General features: G+C 55.5%; 7 protein-coding genes across 7 annotated transcripts; 2 read left to right on the plus strand and 5 right to left on the minus strand.

Moving 5' to 3' along the window:
• Positions 1–28: 28 nt before the first annotated feature.
• MKK02DRAFT_39995 (major facilitator superfamily transporter) lies at positions 29–2,007 on the plus strand (the record flags this gene model as incomplete). The annotated part of the gene is made up of 12 exons (XM_053090883.1): positions 29–164; positions 208–293; positions 341–394; positions 439–504; positions 549–837; positions 887–1,118; positions 1,166–1,234; positions 1,283–1,342; positions 1,392–1,431; positions 1,478–1,632; positions 1,677–1,801; positions 1,850–2,007. 12 exons carry the CDS (start codon positions 29–31, stop codon positions 2,005–2,007), a joined length of 1,470 nt encoding a protein of 489 aa, XP_052949450.1.
• A 144-nt stretch (positions 2,008–2,151) lies between these two features.
• On the minus strand, positions 2,152–4,890 carry MKK02DRAFT_39996 (fungal-specific transcription factor domain-containing protein; the record flags this gene model as incomplete). The annotated part of the gene is made up of 11 exons (XM_053090884.1): positions 2,152–2,385; positions 2,421–2,855; positions 2,902–2,926; positions 2,971–3,195; positions 3,249–3,308; positions 3,343–3,606; positions 3,641–3,746; positions 3,792–4,138; positions 4,172–4,431; positions 4,472–4,707; positions 4,848–4,890. The coding sequence occupies 11 exons, from the start codon at positions 4,888–4,890 to the stop codon at positions 2,152–2,154; spliced, it is 2,235 nt and encodes a 744-aa protein (XP_052949451.1).
• Positions 4,891–5,126: 236 nt separating this feature from the next.
• Positions 5,127–6,431, plus strand: MKK02DRAFT_35114 (carbon-nitrogen hydrolase; the record flags this gene model as incomplete). The annotated part of the gene is made up of 7 exons (XM_053089086.1): positions 5,127–5,424; positions 5,473–5,541; positions 5,584–5,654; positions 5,705–5,828; positions 5,873–5,951; positions 6,140–6,294; positions 6,346–6,431. 7 exons carry the CDS (start codon positions 5,127–5,129, stop codon positions 6,429–6,431), a joined length of 882 nt encoding a protein of 293 aa, XP_052949452.1.
• Positions 6,432–6,548: 117 nt separating this feature from the next.
• MKK02DRAFT_35115 (putative Serine/threonine-protein kinase) lies at positions 6,549–8,971 on the minus strand (the record flags this gene model as incomplete). Its single annotated transcript, XM_053089087.1, has 8 exons — positions 6,549–7,357; positions 7,400–7,846; positions 7,889–8,000; positions 8,155–8,211; positions 8,375–8,509; positions 8,554–8,693; positions 8,761–8,910; positions 8,953–8,971. The coding sequence occupies 8 exons, from the start codon at positions 8,969–8,971 to the stop codon at positions 6,549–6,551; spliced, it is 1,869 nt and encodes a 622-aa protein (XP_052949453.1).
• A 1,112-nt stretch (positions 8,972–10,083) lies between these two features.
• On the minus strand, positions 10,084–11,240 carry MKK02DRAFT_19261 (uncharacterized protein; the record flags this gene model as incomplete). Its single annotated transcript, XM_053086066.1, has 5 exons — positions 10,084–10,318; positions 10,364–10,509; positions 10,560–10,839; positions 10,886–10,920; positions 10,965–11,240. Coding segments are annotated over 5 exons (972 nt in total), but the record flags the coding sequence as incomplete, so codon positions are not given.
• A 1,569-nt stretch (positions 11,241–12,809) lies between these two features.
• Positions 12,810–14,626, minus strand: MKK02DRAFT_39999 (uncharacterized protein; the record flags this gene model as incomplete). The annotated part of the gene is made up of 13 exons (XM_053090885.1): positions 12,810–12,980; positions 13,033–13,285; positions 13,346–13,399; positions 13,454–13,489; positions 13,545–13,663; positions 13,716–13,742; positions 13,788–13,875; positions 13,936–14,009; positions 14,061–14,110; positions 14,170–14,240; positions 14,288–14,325; positions 14,385–14,484; positions 14,535–14,626. 13 exons carry the CDS (start codon positions 14,624–14,626, stop codon positions 12,810–12,812), a joined length of 1,173 nt encoding a protein of 390 aa, XP_052949455.1.
• An 899-nt stretch (positions 14,627–15,525) lies between these two features.
• Positions 15,526–17,349, minus strand: MKK02DRAFT_40000 (uncharacterized protein; the record flags this gene model as incomplete). The annotated part of the gene is made up of 13 exons (XM_053090886.1): positions 15,526–15,702; positions 15,749–16,010; positions 16,071–16,124; positions 16,177–16,212; positions 16,269–16,381; positions 16,434–16,460; positions 16,524–16,611; positions 16,660–16,733; positions 16,781–16,830; positions 16,879–16,949; positions 16,999–17,036; positions 17,088–17,187; positions 17,258–17,349. 13 exons carry the CDS (start codon positions 17,347–17,349, stop codon positions 15,526–15,528), a joined length of 1,182 nt encoding a protein of 393 aa, XP_052949456.1.
• Between the last annotated feature and the right edge of the window lie 149 nt (positions 17,350–17,498).

Consider the following 17,498-nt stretch of genomic DNA (forward strand, 5'->3'; position numbering starts at 1 on the left):
CATACCCTCCTTCGTCTCAGTATCCGCCATGTCCACCGCCATCGACCGCACCGATTCCTTTAAGGATGAGAAATACCTCGACCCCACGCCTGGCGCGGTCGACGCCATCGCAGAGGAGATTGACCCGGTCGCAGAGAGAAAGCTTCTCCGCAAGCTCGATCTCCGTGAGTCCAGAATGATGCAGTAGAGATTTGGGCTGACAGGTAGATATCGCCCCTGTCATGTGCATGATCTTCCTCCTCGCTTACATTGACCGGTCCAATATCGGTAACGCCTCTACTGCCGGATTAATCGTAAGTCGTCTTCTGTCATGAACGACGGACTTGGCTGATATGTCGAGGCGGATTGTGGGCTGGTCGGCAATGAGTACAACACCGTCGTGACGCTTTTCTACGTGAGTGAGATCTCGCATTGTGGGAGGCGCATACTGATTGTCAGGTCACATATGTCGCTTTCGAAGTGCCTCTTACAGTATTATTGAAGAAGTTCCGGCCCTCTCGCTTGGTGAGCGTTCTACTCTGAGAGCCATAGCACAAGCTGACGTCCAGATCACCGGTCTTGTCGTCGGATGGGGTATTGTCATAGTCTGCACCGGTTTCGCCAACTCGTACGCCTCGCTTATCGTCCTCCGACTGCTCCTCGGTGCTTTTGAGTCCGGTCTCTTCCCTTGTCTTGCCTTGTACCTCTCCAGCTTCTACCGGCGGAAGGAGCAAGCTCGCCGAGTCGCCTACCTGTTCGTCGCCAGTGCGCTGTCCGGCGCGTTCGGCGGTCTGCTCGCATACGGTATCCTTCGTATAGATGGAGGCGGTAGGAAGCCATGGCAGTGGCTCTTCATCAGTGAGTGCCTCACCTAGTCTTCGTCCTTGCTATATCGCTAATCTTCCAGTCGAGGGCATCATCACCGTCGTCTTTGGACTGTCTATCCCCTGGCTTCTCCCCGATGACTTTGAAAGTGCCCGATACCTCACCCACGCCGACAAGGAGCTCATGCGCCTTCGTCAACGAGTCGAGTCGATCTACGTTGGCAACCAGCACTTTGAGTGGAGCAAAGTCCGCGCGGCCTATTCGGATTACAAGCTGTGGATCAACTGCTTTGCTCAATTTGGCTCTAACGTCCTGTAAGTTGACCTGATCAGCATCTCTTTGGCTTTAGCTCACTCGCCAGGTCATTCGGGTTCAGTACTTTCCTCCCCAACATCATTCGAGCTTTCGGCTTTGACGTTGTCACCACTCAGTGAGTCCTCCCCTCGCCCTTGAAGGGTTTCTCAAGCTGACGAAGAAGGGTCCTGACTGTCCCAATCTACTTCTGGGCCGCTGCCGTCTACATCACTGCTTCAATTATGTGAGCATCCCCGATCCACCTCACAAGCCCAACACTGATGTACTCTTAGCTCTGACAAGATTGGTCGCCGGATCATCTTCATGATTCCCGTAAGTCTATGTCCTTACCCGCAAGGTGTTCAACGCTGATCGACAGCTCGCATCCGTCACCCTCATCGGCTACATCATCCTCATCATTCCCAGCATCACCAGCCAGGGCGTCCGCGTCTTTGCCCTGCTATTACAGGCGACCGGTATTTACTCTATGGTCGGTCTCAACATCGTCCTCCTGACCAACTCGCAAGCACCTTAGTGAGTCATCTGCCACTTATACATGAATAGAACTGACAGACCAGCTTCAAGCGCGCCACCGCTATCGGTACGCAGCAGATGATCGGGAACTGCGCTGGCTTCGTCGCTGGTCAGATCTTCTTGACCACGGATGCTCCTCGATACTACCTCGGTGCCAAGGTCTCGCTGGGTAAGTCGTATCTCTGAAGCGTATCACGAGCCAGAGCTGACTCGACAGCGTTCACTTGCTTCTGCATGTGCCTTTACCTCACACAATACTTGATTTTCACTCGCCTGAACGCCAAGAGGGAGAAGATGTCGACAGAGGAGAAGGAGAGACTCATTGCGGAGGGGGCGGACGGCGATGCCCACCCCGACTTCAGGTATCCTCAATAGATCTCGTCTTTGGGTAATCGGAGAGAAGATGTTTTAGATAACCTTATTGTCGTTCTAGATTGGTAGCTTGTAATGCAAGGCATGATGAGCACCTTCTCTGGCAGGGAGAACTTCAGTGACAGATAGCACTGCATTGCATACATCTCAAACCATGTTGCCTTCATTACCGAGACCAAATGGCCAGAGGGCCAAGCTACCCAATTCACCCTCTTCCCCAGTCTGACGACGTTCATCGACCACATTCAGCCATGAGGTATCAACGCCAACCCCGTCGCCCTGCATTAGCATGTTCGGGTCGGCCGGCGGCTGGAACAGCTGCGAGAAGAGGGACCAGTCCGGCTCGAACGCTTGCTGCTGGACTAGTGGACCCTGGGGTACCTGGATTATTAGCGATAGCCAAACGATCGACTCACAGTAGCACTCGTATAGCTCATAAGCGGCCGCTCAGGATGGCCGCTTGGCACAGCGCTAGAGGGCGGCGGGACCCAGCCGAGCCTCTTGAGCTCCTCCTCGAGTGTCGGATTATCTCGCAAGAGCTGCGCTACCGGCAATGACCCGCCCAAATCCGACGCCGTCGTTGACGACGCGCGACCATGGGTCGACTCGTCGCTGGGACACCATTCGTTCAGGAGCCCCTCGAGGATCGCGCCGCTCTGGCTCGCGCACCAGAAGCCGCCGCCCATACTGCGTAGCGCGGCGATACAATCGCGTACGCCTCGTATCTCGGTGGCGATGGTCTGCTTGCCGGTGGCGTTGGCGGCGCAGAGGAGGTGGATGGTGCCTGCGGCGAAGGCGAATTGGGTCATGGAGATGGGAGCGAAGCGTAGGCCTGGACAGCGGTCGTAAAGCTAGCGAAATCAGCTAAGATCCGACCCGCCTCTTGTGATAACTTACTTGAAGAATCTCAACGATCTTCCGTCTGTACAGTCAGCTACGAACAGGGTGGCGTCTACAATGACTCACGCAGATTGCTCGCAGATTGGAACGTAAGAACCAGAGGGACGAGTACTCGTATCTTGCGTCTTGAACCGGGAGAACCAAGGACGGTTTAGCAGAATCAACATGAAGTGATAAGCAGCATGCAAGACGAGAACGTGAGCGGGCGGGAAAGGTGATCGAGTCCGGGAGGTGAGATCGCCTATGCGTACAGGCTCGGGCAGCTCATCGTACCATCTCTGTAGGAGCAGACTGGCTATCAGCGTTGTTGTCTTGGAGCACACAGCAGAGACGGGAAGGCTTACTTGATGTCCGAGACTACGTCCTGAACGTGCAAAGAGTCAATGTCAAGCTGCATGGAGTATCTCGTCATCAGCTCTGCCCACTCGACAAGCTTACGCTATATCCAGCACCCTCTCCGCTATCAAAGCCAATTTACACGTCCACACGTATGTCGTGCTGGTCCATGCCTTCACCTCGCCCTGGATGGAAGGACCGAAGCGGTCATTTCCCGCTCCGGGCGAATGACTGGGGACGCTCCACTCCTCGTTAGGATACAGGACCCAGACTTGCTCATCCTCCTCGGGATCCGGATCCGGCATGGCGATCTCGGATCTGGCGATGGAGACGCTTGACGCTCGTCCCACGTAGATGCTCCAGAATCTGGACGTCAGCCCGCATCGAGCCTACAACTCACTTGTCCTGGATATACCCCGTCCAGAAGACTCTATCTCGACTCTGCTTCATCTCCAACGTAACCGCTCCTGTTCGGACCCAGTGCGAACAATCCATTCCCAGACCGACTATGCGCGTCAGCCAAGTCCAAGGTTTGGTGAAGCGAGACTTACGAGCTTGAGCCAAGCGCAAAGCAGTCCCAGAGTGGATATACCCCACGCTATGCCTCAGGACAGCCGTATGATGGCTCCCAAGCAACAGTATACCCATGACTGAGCTGAGCAGCGGCGCCTCCACCTCCGCATCGATCATCTCCCTCGCTCGACGTGCGAATCCAGCCGCTAGTTGTGCCTTGTACTCGCTATCGCAGTCGAGATAGAACAGGCCGACGGACAGAACGACATTGTGCAGCAGAGGCGAGTAGTATGCCGTTCGTCGAGGGCGGATGATCGTTTCTGGGTTGACCGGTGATTGCAGCATGTCGGCGCGGAATCTGCCTTCGTCGACCCATTGACACCATCTACAGTCAGCGGTGTATGAGAGGCAGACGTACGGGTTGAAGTAGGCAAAGAATAGCCGCAGAACCTCGGTATGAATATCTTCTCGTAGCTCAGGAGAGGGTAGGTCGGCCGGGACAGGCGGGCGTCGAAGTCCCGCAGCAGCGGTCGTGCTGGGAAGATGATGAAGCGGGGTCCTGAAGTCGCGAAATGACCTCTGCTCCTCTGCAGCCGGATTGGACGTTCGAGCCTCGTTGAGATGCTTGAACGCCGACGTAGGGCCATACTCGACTAATCCGCCGGTCTCAGCATCGATCTACCCGTCAGCTAGTACCTTCAGACCGGTAGGTACGCACTTGTAGCCTGTCGACTCCGGCTGCACCTCTTGCCGGCTCATCTGGAGACGGACCCGACATCCTGCTCGAGCTAGCGACGGCGTTCTGGTGCGCCGCAGCACCCGTCTCGCTGCCGAGCATCCCCTCTAGGACCTTGACTCTTGCCTCGAGCGCCGAGACATACGCCTTGGAAACGGGCTTCCGCCCATCCCGCTCGGGGGCGTACGTGCAGTCTTGAGCGTGCGACGCACAATGAGCTGTATAATGTCAGTACGTGTGAGTGACCGAGGTCAAAAAACTGACCGCATGGTCTGTCACCATCACACCGAAGCTTCCTGACGGTGTCAGTAGCTGGCCCGCGGACTCGGTCGACTGATAAGAAATCCATCAGTCTCACCTTTTTCGACATCCATCACATGCACGCGTCGACCGACTTGCATGTCGACCAGTAACAGGCGCGTCCTCTTTGGCTCCAGGACTCATGTTCTTCGATACGGTTCCTTTGGTCAGGTAAGCGGCGAACAGAGGCAAGATGATGGACCTTTCGGAAGGCTTGTCCGAACCCGGAGACTTGTCGGAAGTCGTTGTCGGGTGGATAAGTCGACTCCGAAAGCTATATAGCCGCTATCTTTGCCTCCTCATGCTCCCTCCATCACTCACACGTACACTAAGCACAATGGCCAAGATCCAAGCCCAACCATTCCGCCTGGCTCTCTGCCAACTCGCTCCTTCCACAGCCAACAAGCAAGAAAACATCGCAACCGCCCAGCGAGCCGTCAAGGCCGCCGCTGCCTCCACCCCCAAGCCGGACCTTATCGTCCTTCCCGAAATTTGGAACTCGCCTTACGCCGTACCGAGCTTCAGAGAGTATGCGGAGCCTATCCCTGCTGTGGGTGGAAAGGACGAGGGGGAGGGGGAGACGATCAAGGCGATGAGGGAGATGGCGAGGGAGGCGGGGGTATGGTTGATTGGAGGTGAGGCAAGCGCATAGCAGGGTGGGGCAGAGGCTGATAGATATGTAGGGAGTATACCGGAGATTGAAGCCAGTACTGATTCCATCTACAACACGGCGACGGTGTATGATCCGCACGGTAGGCTGTCCCCTCCCTCGAAGTGTAAAGCTGACAAGATAGGCAACATCGTGGCGAAACACCGCAAGGTCCACCTCTTCAACATCAACATCCCTGGCAAGCAGGTCTTTGAGGTGCCTTCCTCCCCAAACTAACTCGCTTGGCCGATAGCTGAGAAAGGCAGGAATCACAGACTCTCACGGCCGGCTCGAGCCTGACCACCTTCACCGCGCCCTTCGGCAAGATTGGTGTAGGTATCTGCTATGATATCCGATTCCCAGAGATGGCTATGGTCGCTGCTCGACAAGGTAGGCCATCCACTAGCTACCATGGACCCCCGCTGAGACTACAGGCTGTATAGCTATGATCTACCCCTCGGCGTTCAACGTCACTACAGGACCGATGCACTGGACCCTTCTTCAAAGGGCACGGTGAGCCTCCACTTCTCTAGCTCCACATCCGTACCCTACTTCATGGAGAGATAGGGAGGCAGAAGAAGATGCAGCACCAAACGAATCTCTCCGCGATTCCCTTATTCTCTCGGAGCTGTGCAGGTCTGCGGTCGAGACTGTCACTTCTCGCACGCCTCTTTTCAACACCAATGATGGCTGATGAGCAGGGCCGTCGACAACCAGATGTACGTCTCGATGTGCTCGCCTTCGCGCAGCCCCACCGCTTCGTATCAAGCATGGGGCCATTCCATGGTCGTCAACCCCCTCGGGGAAGTACTGTGCGAAGCGGATGAGCACGAAGCCATCTTGTACGCCGATATCGGTGAGCTCTTCTTCTACCCCTAAGGAGCTTGGTACTGCTCTAACACGACAGATCCCAGCGCACTCGCCACAGTCCGCCAGAATATCCCAGTCACCAATCAACGGCGATTCGACGTGTACCCAGACGTCGCAAAGTAAAGTAGATACTATATATACAGTAGGCTGCATGTCTCCTCGATCTCAAATATGAATCTATGACTTGGGGTATAGGGGCGTAGATAAAGTCAGGCAGTTACGGATACAATACACCTCCACTTAGGCCGCAGCAGGAGCGACCGGCGCCTCTGCCGCCTGCTGTCCCAGAGGACTTGGGACAGGTCCCTTCTTCCTCCGCCCCAACAATGTCGCGTTCCCGATATCCAGCTCGAATCCTGACCGGCTCTCGGCCTTGGCCCGACCCCCTCGGTCCCGCGTACCCGCCCGACCATCATACAGCACCGCCTCGGCCTCGCGCCGATTGGCCCCGCCTCGCCCGACGTAATTTTGAACCGGCTGCTCCTTTATTCCAGCAGCGGCATTGGCGGCGGCCCGACCCTGATGTTCCCGGATCTGACGCGCGACCGCCTCGCCGTGCTTCCGCCGAGCCTCTTCGAGCTGCTGCGCCTCGTCATCCTCCTCGTCTTCTTCGTTGAGTCCGCCGAGGAAGCCGCGCGTCCCGGCACCGCCAGGTCCGTTGTAAGCCCGACGACGAGCACCCTCCTCCTCCATCCGGTGGACGGCGTAGGTGATGTCGAATGCCTCCTTGAGCGCGCCGACACCGGGTGAACGGCCTTCGCGATTCCCAGCGCGCATAGAAGCGAGGAGAGGGGAATCCATCGGCGCATTGTTGGCGAGACCGGGGGCACGTGGTGTGGGTGCAGGTGGTTGAGCAGATGGTGCGTCCTTGATCCACGGGTGGGCGAGGAACTCGTCGATGGTGTAACGAGCGGTGGGGTCGACGCAAAGAAGGTGGGTAATGAGATCTTTGGCAGATGTTGATATGTCGTCCCACCAGGGGCTGAGGAAGGTGTAGTAGCCGCGAGCGACCTTTTCAGTGAGGACGTTGATGGATTCGTCATAGAAAGCTGGGCATGAGCAATGTCCGGGCAAGGGAGAGACAGACTTACGAGGGAAACCACAAAGCAAGGTATACAAAACACAACCCAACGCCCACATATCGACACTCTTGCTGTACCGCTCGTCCTTGACGATCTCGGGGGCAGTGTAGCCGACGGTACCGCAAGGCGTCATGGTCTGCTCGTCCCAGACGATCTTACTCAGACCAAAGTCGGCAATCTTGACCCGTCCGATCCCTCCACCACCGATACCAGCTCGGAACTCTCCCTCATCCTCCTTCTCCTCGTCGTAGGGGCGGTGGTTGGGGTTGCGAGACGGAGTGATGGGGATACGGTCGAAAAGAAGGTTCTCGGGCTTGATGTCTCGGTGGACGACCCCACGCTCCTCGTGGAGATACCGGATGGCCTCGGCGACCTGGAGGATGACGTGTCGGGAAAGCGCCTCGGAGAAGTAGGTGAGTTTGACGATTTGGTGGAATAGTTCTCCTCCCTCCATCACTGATCGTCAGTCCAGCCCAAGCGAGTCATGAGGTGACTTACATTCAAGAATGAGGAAGTAGTGCTCGTCCGACTCGAAGAAGTTGAGAAGCTTGACGACACCGGGGTGATCGATCCCGCGCATGATCTGGACCTCTTTGAGGATGTTGGCGCGCTGAACGGTCAGCCTTAATCCAACTTGACAAGATGTGGCAGTGGAGAGCTAGACCATCGGAAGCCGGAGCATGTGAAACACCCCGACGCTCGAGGGCCAGCGACCGTGGACAAGAATGACATGAGGATGTGGTGTAAGAAGAGGAAAAACAAACCTCTGTAACACGCGGTCCCCTCTTCTTGAAGTCCTTGTTGAGGTGTTTGTTGCCGTTCTGACCGCCTGTCAGTATTTGTTAAGGTAGATTCCGAGCAAATATTATCGGAACAATCCCATCGTCCACCTTGGACCCCACACTTGGCCAGAGTGTGGGAGGTGGCACAGGGTAGGAGGAGCAAAAAGAAGAAGAATATATTCGCCTGAAAAGCAACACTCACCTGAGAAGAGTTGAGCTCATACTTGCGCACGACCTTGACGGCAACTTTGCGACCAGTCTTGCGCTCGATGGCTTTGTAGACATTGGAGAAGGCACCGTCGCCCATCTTCTCGACAAGCTTGTATGATTCCAAGCCCTAGGTTGTCAGCAACGATCATACGTAATAGTGAGCAAACTTACCTCGTACTGTGGCATCTTCTCGCTCTGCGCCCTCTCATCCGCGACGATCCGCTCGGCCTCTTCTCGGTAGTTTGGCGATACCTGAGGGGCCTTGGACGGTTGAGCGTATTGCTGTTGCTGCCCTTGGGCGTATCCGCCAGCTTACCAATCAGCATCATCCCACTTGGACACGAATACACTCACCATTAGCGGCGGTAAGACCCTGACCTGGCATGTCGTTGTTGTAGTAAGCGGCCTGTTGGGGCTGAGCCTGATGTTGAGTTTGCGGTTGGTCCCTGGTCTTCTTGGACGAGGACGGGGCGGTCTGCTGAGCGTTGCCGGATGATTGGTTGGCGTGCTTGCCGTGCCGCAGGATCTCTGCTTGGTCAGCGTGGTCTCGCCTAAAAGTGAGGGACCCACGTTTGAAGCTTGAAAGCATCTGATCGTCTGATAAAGTAGCGAGGTCTAGGCGAGCGAGTGCCTCCTTGTAGTCGCGATCCGTTGCTTTATCGTATCGCTGTGTGGTATTCACAGGTACTGAGAGCGAAGTATTGTATACGCCGTTCTGTTTGACAGGGCGAGGCGGCGAGTCTGAGAGAGGGATAAGGAGGGAGGGGGAGATGAGTGGTGTATTGCCGCCCGAACTAGAGGTGATCGAATTGGCCGAGGGGGAAGTGTCCGAGTGAGCGAGAACGCGTGCTCGAGCCGGTTGAGAGTCTGTCAAAACCGTTGTTGGTGGAGTACGTCGGCTTGATGAGGGATGTAGGGTTGAAGAGTCTGCCTTGTCAGCAAGCAGTCTCAGCAATGAAGACTGGAGACACGGACGCACACGAAAGAGGTATGACGTAGTAGAGCAGTGACACTCACAGTAATCTTCCAATCCTTGGTGAGACGTTAAAGGAGTCTGTGCGGTCGTTCAAAAGCTGGCGATCTGAGACTTTGTGTGGAGTCGATCCAGCTGTATCGTCTGATTGAGAAGTATTGAGGAGTGTGATAGTTGATGATGATCAAGCAAGTCGATGGATGAGTGATGTTGCTTGGTGTGCAGTCAAAGTGATGGGGGCGACGAGGACGGGCCTGGCCTGGCCGAGCCCGAAGGTGGGTGGTTTTGAGTGTGGCGTTTTGGAGTAGCGATGTCGTCATCGTCGTCATAGAGGAAACATCATCACCACGTGGACAAGATATACTTCCGTGGAGGCCTGTTTCATCGTGTTTCGCCTTGTTTCCGCCTGTTTCGGGTGGGTTCATCAGCGTTCACCCATCACGGCTTGCTTCATTAGCGCAGCTTTGTCAGAACAGGCCTGACAAGAATACACAGATCATCTAACACACTCTGGACTAGAACCCCGTGAGGCTCAACCAGGAGATTCTCAACCAGGAGATTCGCGGCGCAAGCGTTGCGGAGCGGGCTCGCGGAGCCAACGCGGGGGACTTGACAAGGCACATGATGGCGCGTCAAACGCTAGCCCAGTGAGCAGTGTGTGTTTGGCTGTGGTATTGATTGCGAGACTCGGACCCTACATATGCTATATGCTACATGATTATTCTACTTTACGCTAATCTCCCCCACCCTAACGACTTTGCGATCCCCAATTGCCCCACGCCCCAGCTGCTCCCCAGCCCGGCTCCTCCACTAAGCTCTCCCAACGCCGCCTTCCACCTCACTTCCTCGTCACTCGCCTGGAAGGGACGGACAAGGCGAGTGAATGAGCTGTTCTTTAAACGAACGTTCTCGGGAGTCAAGGCGCCAAGGTGATCTTTGGCTAGCGATTCCCACGCATGATATCTGATCCCATCAGCCCATGTCGCTCTGCGGATATGAGACACTCACGCCAATTGCCCTGAAGACGAAAAGTCGTAGTCTGTAGTCGAGTGGACGGCGTGTATGTGGTCCTTGGTGTAGAGTGGCCAAAAGAATGCTCGATCCGACAGGACAGTGAGGAGCGTGGGGTACAGCTTGGCAAGTAGCCACGGCATCTCCTGCTAACGTCAGCCTTCTGTCCGCCTTACGATCTCATACAACTCACCACACTGTTATACTCCCAGTAGCTGCTATCGAACGCCTCCTCATACGTCGTCATCCATCGCCGCAAGAACTCCGCACCTGGCCGAGCGATGATGACGCCATTACAAAGTCCCTTGGGGTGCATCCCGTCGTCCGAGCCTGGACCGTACGACATCAGAGCAGGATTCAGGGGATGCGCTTCCATTCCGAGGACGACATCCTGCCGCATGAGGCCGTACGGGGCGAAAGGTCGGACGATGAAGGTATCGATATCGAGGTAGATCCCGCCATATTCGAGCAATCTACAAGTCAGTACGTGCGTTTGGCTCGGTGAAATGACTAGCTTACACTTCCAGCCGTAGTATATCCGCCTTATGGGCATACTGCTCGTCAGCTCCTTCTCCTAAAGACTGGCTATCCGACTCACATGCTCGACAGGCCTCCTCTGTGGTCCGATCCACTCTACTTCCCGCGCCTTGACAACTTCCACCTTCACACTTTCTGCCTTCCCATGTGTCTCGCCTTCCCACTCCAGTAGTCGATCCCACCAGTACCCGCTCGGCTGGTACACGCAATGGAACATGACCTTCTCGGGCTCAAGCGTGATCAAAGCAGACCGTACCGCGAGATAGGCGAAATAGGGAAAGTCATCCGTTTGCTCCTTCAGACCGTAGACGTAGTGGAGGATGTTCGGTATTGGGTCGTGTGGTGCGGGAAGAGAAGGTACGGATGGGAGGAGTGATGAGGGGGCAGGGGTCAGTGCGGGTGGACGGAGAGAGGGGAGGTCCAGCGATCGTCGGGTGTAGATGGAAGTGTAGACGGGGTATAGACTGCCGATGTAGGCCCCAAGGAGTAGGATGACGGTCGTATACAGTGTCTTGGTGAGGGATGGAAGCGGTGGCTATATCGGCGTCAGTGTGAACCCCATGATGCCAGCGATCTCACCAAAACTCACTCTCGCACACTCTATCTTACAGCCACTCAACAGCTGCCCCGGCCATGACGCCCACCGCGAGGGCCGTGCCCAGTGCTCGCCGTCCACCTTCTCATCCGCCCATCCCTTCTCCTCCTCCGCAGCCGGCCAATATGGGCAAGGTCCACTCAAGCGACGTTCAAGACGGGGCGGTGTAGTCGCCATACTGCCTCAGTACCTGCTGGAAGTATGGGACTGGGCGGTGATCAGCGATGTTTGGAATGAGGGGGATAAGCGATGTATAGAGCATACCGCTACCTCCTGACCTGGCGAGCACCCTCAACAGCTAGCGTTCCCCACCCTCTGCACCGACCTTGCCCTCCCCCGCAGCGAAAAAAGGTAAATAAAGGCAAGTACGTCAAATGACGTCTATGGACGGATGTGGCGCACAGCATCTCACTTTGCATCCGCAGATCGCGAGCGGCGCCAACTCCGGCTCCGCGCTGACACGAGTGTCAAGCATATCAGCTGGATCTTAGCTGTGCGCACGCTCAGCCTACCGCATCGAAGCCGTCTCGTCCTCGCCGCAGTCGGCGGCGCTCGAGTATGGGCTTTCGTCTTTGGTGCACTGCTACCGAGAGCAAGCTAAGATACTGCCAAGTTTTAGCTCCGAGAGTGGACCCAGCCGAAGCAGGCCGATTCCTGAAGCTCACACGCTACTGTGACTCTTGCACCGCATCTGAACCTTTGAGGTCCAAGGGCCAAGGGTCGTCTTAGCGGCTATGGAGGGCAATGGATTCGACCCGGGGCACGTGCACCCCGTCTCCTGCGCGGTGTGAGCCAATTGTTGCCCGAGAGGCGCCGCTGGACGGGCTTGGATAGCCACCGCGAAGGTGCGCAGTATGTAATAGCGCAGTAATACTAATAGGAGCGACCAAGATCTGGGGCGAGCGGCTCGATGATGCAGGTGGCTGCGGCAAGCTGCGGGTCTTACGGCAAGGGATTCTTTCCCAATCGGGCATTCAGACGTTTCACTTGGTAGATCTGAAACTCCAGCCTTCAGTCGGGCTGCTCCGGGCCGGCCTCACCGGACTGGGAAATGCAAGGCTGCTAGCGTTCGTTGTTGCCCTTGTGATGTTCGCGCCGTCTGAGTCGAGTATCTGATCCCATACATCCAACACAGGTACAAACTCCTGACTATGAATAAGATGAGCCCTCAAAGAAGGACAAGAAGAGATAAGGTATACCTAAGCTGCCAAGATTATAACCCTCACTACCCAGAAATCTAAGATATCTCCCTCTCAACGACCGCTGCGAAAGCCCGCCAACCAGCGCCTCTTGTCCACTATGTCAGGCAGATCAGATCGCCCTGACATCCCCTGCCTTCTCCTTCCCCGCCCAGTCATTCAACTCGGCATCGCTCGATCCTGCCAAGAAACCACTCCCGCCCGTCCCGATCGTGCGCTGCGAGTGCGAGTCATACTCGAGCTGGTTCAAGCTAGGAAGTTCTGCCCATCCACGATTCATCCTCTGCAGCATCAGCATATGCCCCACCGAGCAGGAAAAAATCGAATACACTTACGCTCGGACTGACAAGCCCCATCTCCTTTGGACTGAGCACGACCTGCGTCTCGACATCCACCCGTACCTCTCCCCTGTGCTTACTGTCGGTGGGGCTGTCGAGATCGTCCCTGGCTCCGGCCGATCGCTTACTCTCGGGGGTGAAGATGTGTGGCCCCGGCGAGCGGGACTGCCGAGATGTGTCGTTTCGCCGGGAGAAGCGGAAGTTGAGGATAGCGAGGAAGCCGACGATGTAGACTTTGGGTTGGGTGACACTGATCAAGTCAGCTCAATCCGTGCATGGAGGCGGGAGGTCATGGGAGTGAGCGACGTACAGGAAGATGATGCCAAAGCGCCGGGTACCCCATGATCCGATGATGAGAATGGATCTACATTGGTCAGCACAAGATCTATGACAGAGAGGGGGCAGCATTTTCACTTACACAATAAGACCGGGAAGCTGGGTCTCCAGCGATACCCTGCATATCAGCCGATTTCCCTCGGTCCCCACCAAGAATCAACAGCTGAGCTTACCAGATCATCCTCACAATCATGCTATCCGTCGCCTTCCAGCCTGTCTTGTGCTTGTAGAGCGCGTAGGCGATGCAGGACGTGATGAGCATGTCGATATATAGCGCACTTGAGTGCTGAGACTGTCAGTCAAGCTGCACGGTCCCCGGCCGACACATTGTGGCTGGTGCTCACCCTTAAGTATAAACCTCCCTTTGCGATCTGCACAGTCAGCTGCAATCCCGGCGAGTTGCAAGTCTAACGTACAGGATCATTATACACGTCTTTAGTCGCTACTTCGTACTCTGCATTCGTTACGACGACGCTGTAGATGTGAAACGCCCAAGTCACGACCCTATATTTGTCAACAAGATCACCGCATGCTTAAGCGGAACGGGAGGGAAGGGCCGCTTACATGACGGGAATGATGGCTAGGGGGATCCAAATGGCGTTCTTGTTCAGCCTGTAAGCTCGCTCAACGTAGAAGAGCTGCACAGTCAGCACCTACCCGCAAGGATAGAAACGGGCGGGCGAACTGACCTGTATGGCTGTGGTACTCCAGTCCCAGAACATGGGGTACTGTGATGCCCCTAGAATCAGCTCAAGCTCTACATCTCCGGCTCACTCCTACTGATGATAGTATACGTACAGTGTAGCTTGTACAACTCCGTGTATGATCCGAAGCCGTAAACAAAGGACTTGGTCAACCAGATAAGTAGGCTGCTATGTTCAGCAGGGATATCGTACAGCGGAAGGAAAGAGCTGACTATATGGAGCTTCCCAGAGCCGATATGACCGACAAGACCTACCAGTCAGCTCGGAGTGCTCGAGGACGTCTGGCAAGAGGAGAACTGTCGGACTCACAACGCATCCGATAGTAAACTTCTTCTCTTCCTTTCGGAACTGGACCCACTGGATGGCCATGGCGAGTATCGTGCCCAGCAGGATCCAGTCAAAGACGCCCCTGCTGGCGTCAGCTATCGGCTCGAGCACGCGCTTAGCGAAAGAACTCACCCCAGCATATATGGAAGCAGCACGGACCCATCTCCTTCCGCACGTTTCATCGCGAGTGCCGCTTGAGTAAAGAGACCGCCTGATGGTAACATATCGGTCTCTAGGCTGAGGGTAAGTGATGACTGTGTATAAGGTGATGAGAATGGTGATCAGCGCGTCAATGTCGAGCTTGCGAAGGGGGAGATAGACGCGTTGGGAAAAGGCGTCAGGGGGTGATCTGACGTGTATATATGGAAGCAGCGCAACGGCGCGACGTGCCTATCGCAGTGAGACCCACTCGAAGGACCACTCAGATCTGGTGTGGCGTCCACAGCGCCAACACCCCTATATAGACACCCCTGCTGCCCAAGCCGTCCTTTCGACACATCCGTTCCCGTTCCTGTGGAAGCTTCCGGAGCCGAGCGACACATCCTTTCCCCACTTCGGACAGTGTCTTCGGACGCTCCTGGACGCATCCTTGTGTGCTTGATGGCGATGAAGGACGAGTGTGTGATAGGAGACGGAAAGTTGGGCTGTGTGCAATTGCGTGCCTGCACCAAGGCCTGCACTGGTGCCTGGCCCGGAGTGATGCCGTAAAGGCGGATCGAGCGAATGTGGCGGATGGCACTGATGGGGATGACTTGCACAGTGTACTTGTGCGACGCAGCGAGATCCCTAGCAGCCTGATCGGAAGGCTTGATCTATGTCGGCTGGGATGAGACACTCGAGGCTGGTGAGCTCCGGGAGGAGCTCGGAGATCGTCCGCCTCTTCTGGTAATTATGGGCTTTTTCATCTCCTCCTTGACACGCTTGGTTCAACGCACGTGAAGCGATGCTGTGGTCCATATGTGTAAAGATATCATGACTCTGCATCTTTCAAGGATCATCATTTCTATACATTCCTGCCGATGAAGAGCTCAGCTAAACGCCCAAATGTAAAATCGGATCCCATACCGTCGCCTCCGACAAGACTGGCTGAATCGACCTCCCGTGCCCTCTACGTCCTCCAGGATCACGCATGGCGCGTACTCGTACCCTCGGCCTCCTTTTCGTTGTACTCCCATCCCTTCAGATCCGCCTCGCTCGATCCAGCTAGAAAGGCATTCCCTGTACCCGCAGTATGCTGAGACCGCGCGTCATGTTCCGGGCTATCGCTCGGTGGCAACTCGGTCCAGCCCCGGTTCATCCTCTGAGGTCATCAGCACAGTCTCCTCGGCGTGCAAAGTGAAACATACCATGGTGCTATAAGATCCCATTTCCTTCGGACTGAGGACTACTTGCGTTTCGACATCCACCCTTACTTCCGACTTGTGCTTGCTGTCGGTTGGGCTATCCAGCTCTTTCCCGCCTGAGCGACTTCCCCGCCTCATGTCCGTTTCGATAGGGTATAGGTTGACGCCGTGAGAGTGGGAAGTGGTGGAGGGGATGTCGCGTTGGGAGAAGCGGAAGTTGAGCACGGCGAGGAAGCCGATGATGTAGATTTTGGGTTGCGAGACGCTGCGTCCATGATCAGCTGTGTCCGCGACCGGGATATGGCTAGGAGCAAGGAAGACATACAGGAATATGATACCGACCCGTCTGTTGCCCCATGTTCCTAGGATCATGGTGGACCTGACGTTTCAGCTCTCGAGTCGCCGTTTTTGGCAGCTGGCATATCACTCACGCGATGAGACCAGGGAGCTGAGTCTCGAGCGATACCCTACATGATCAGCTCCAACGACTTGGGAGATCAGGACGCCAGAGGTAAGGGCTTACCAGATGAGCTTGACGACCATATTGTCTGTCGCCTTCCACCCGGTCTTGTGCTTGTACAGCGCATAAGATATACAGGACGTGATGAGGATGTCGATGAATAGTGCACTAGCGAGCTACTACAGTCAGCCGTATCCTCTTGGCTGCGCCTCCATGAAAGACACTTACCCAGAGATACAACCCAGCTTTTGCGATCTGCCGACTGTCAGCTTAAATCTGGAGCACCCAGCTCGAATCCGGGAGTTTGAGGGAACTCACAGTATCGTTAAAAACAGCCTGATCAGCGATCTTGTACCTGTCATTGCTGTAGATGACGCTGTAGATATGCATCGCCCACGTAGCAGTCCTGCCTGAGTCAGCGAGACCTACCGTTGCTAGATACGATTCTACTCACATGACCGGAAGAACAAGGGCGGGAATCCACAGAGCGTTCTTGTTCAGCCTGTAGGCTCGCTCGGTGTAGAAGAGCTGAACAGCTAGCATCAAGTACAGTGGCGACCTCTGAATAGGTTCACCTGGATGGCGGTAGTGCTCCAGTCCCAAAACAGAGAGTACTGCGATGCCCCTAGGTGATCAGCTCTACCATACTACCAAGTTAGAGGAGCATACTTACAGTGTAGCTCGGCAAACTCCCTGCATGTCCCAAAACCGTAGACGAAGGATCTGGTCAACCAGATGAGAAGGCTAAGGTATCAGCGAGCCCGAAGTAGACGACCGGGTCAGAGCAACATACTATATGGTGCTGCCGAGAGCTGATATAAGCGATAAGATCTGCTAGTCAGTCGAGATCTTAGATGTCATGCCAGAATAGACTGCACGGACCACGCATGCGATCGCGAACACCTTCTCCTCTTTCCGGTGCTGTGCCCACTGTATGCCCATGGCCAAGATCACCCCGAGTAAAAGCCAGTCGAAGAAGCCACTAGAAACGTCAGTTGCAGATCATGAAGGGGACTTGGGTTCGCAGAGAGTACAATGAAGGAGTCACGTACCCCATCATGTAAGGTAGTAACAGTAGACCATGCCCTTCCTGCCACTGCGCCGCGATCGCCTGCTCGATGGGATCGACAGCTGTTGTCGACATATCTGCGGTGGTAGTGTTAGATAGTGATGATATCGGCTATCAGATAGCTCAGATGACAGTTAGGACCATATCTTGGAGTCGCGAGAGTGGAAGATGGAGAAGGAGAGAAGTGTTGATGACGAACCCCTTATCTACGATGCGGAAGCGGT

The sequence above is a fragment of the Dioszegia hungarica genome (genome assembly GCF_025882075.1).
Source record: "Dioszegia hungarica strain PDD-24b-2 chromosome Unknown MKK02contig_2, whole genome shotgun sequence".
Taxonomy (NCBI): domain Eukaryota; kingdom Fungi; phylum Basidiomycota; class Tremellomycetes; order Tremellales; family Bulleribasidiaceae; genus Dioszegia; species Dioszegia hungarica.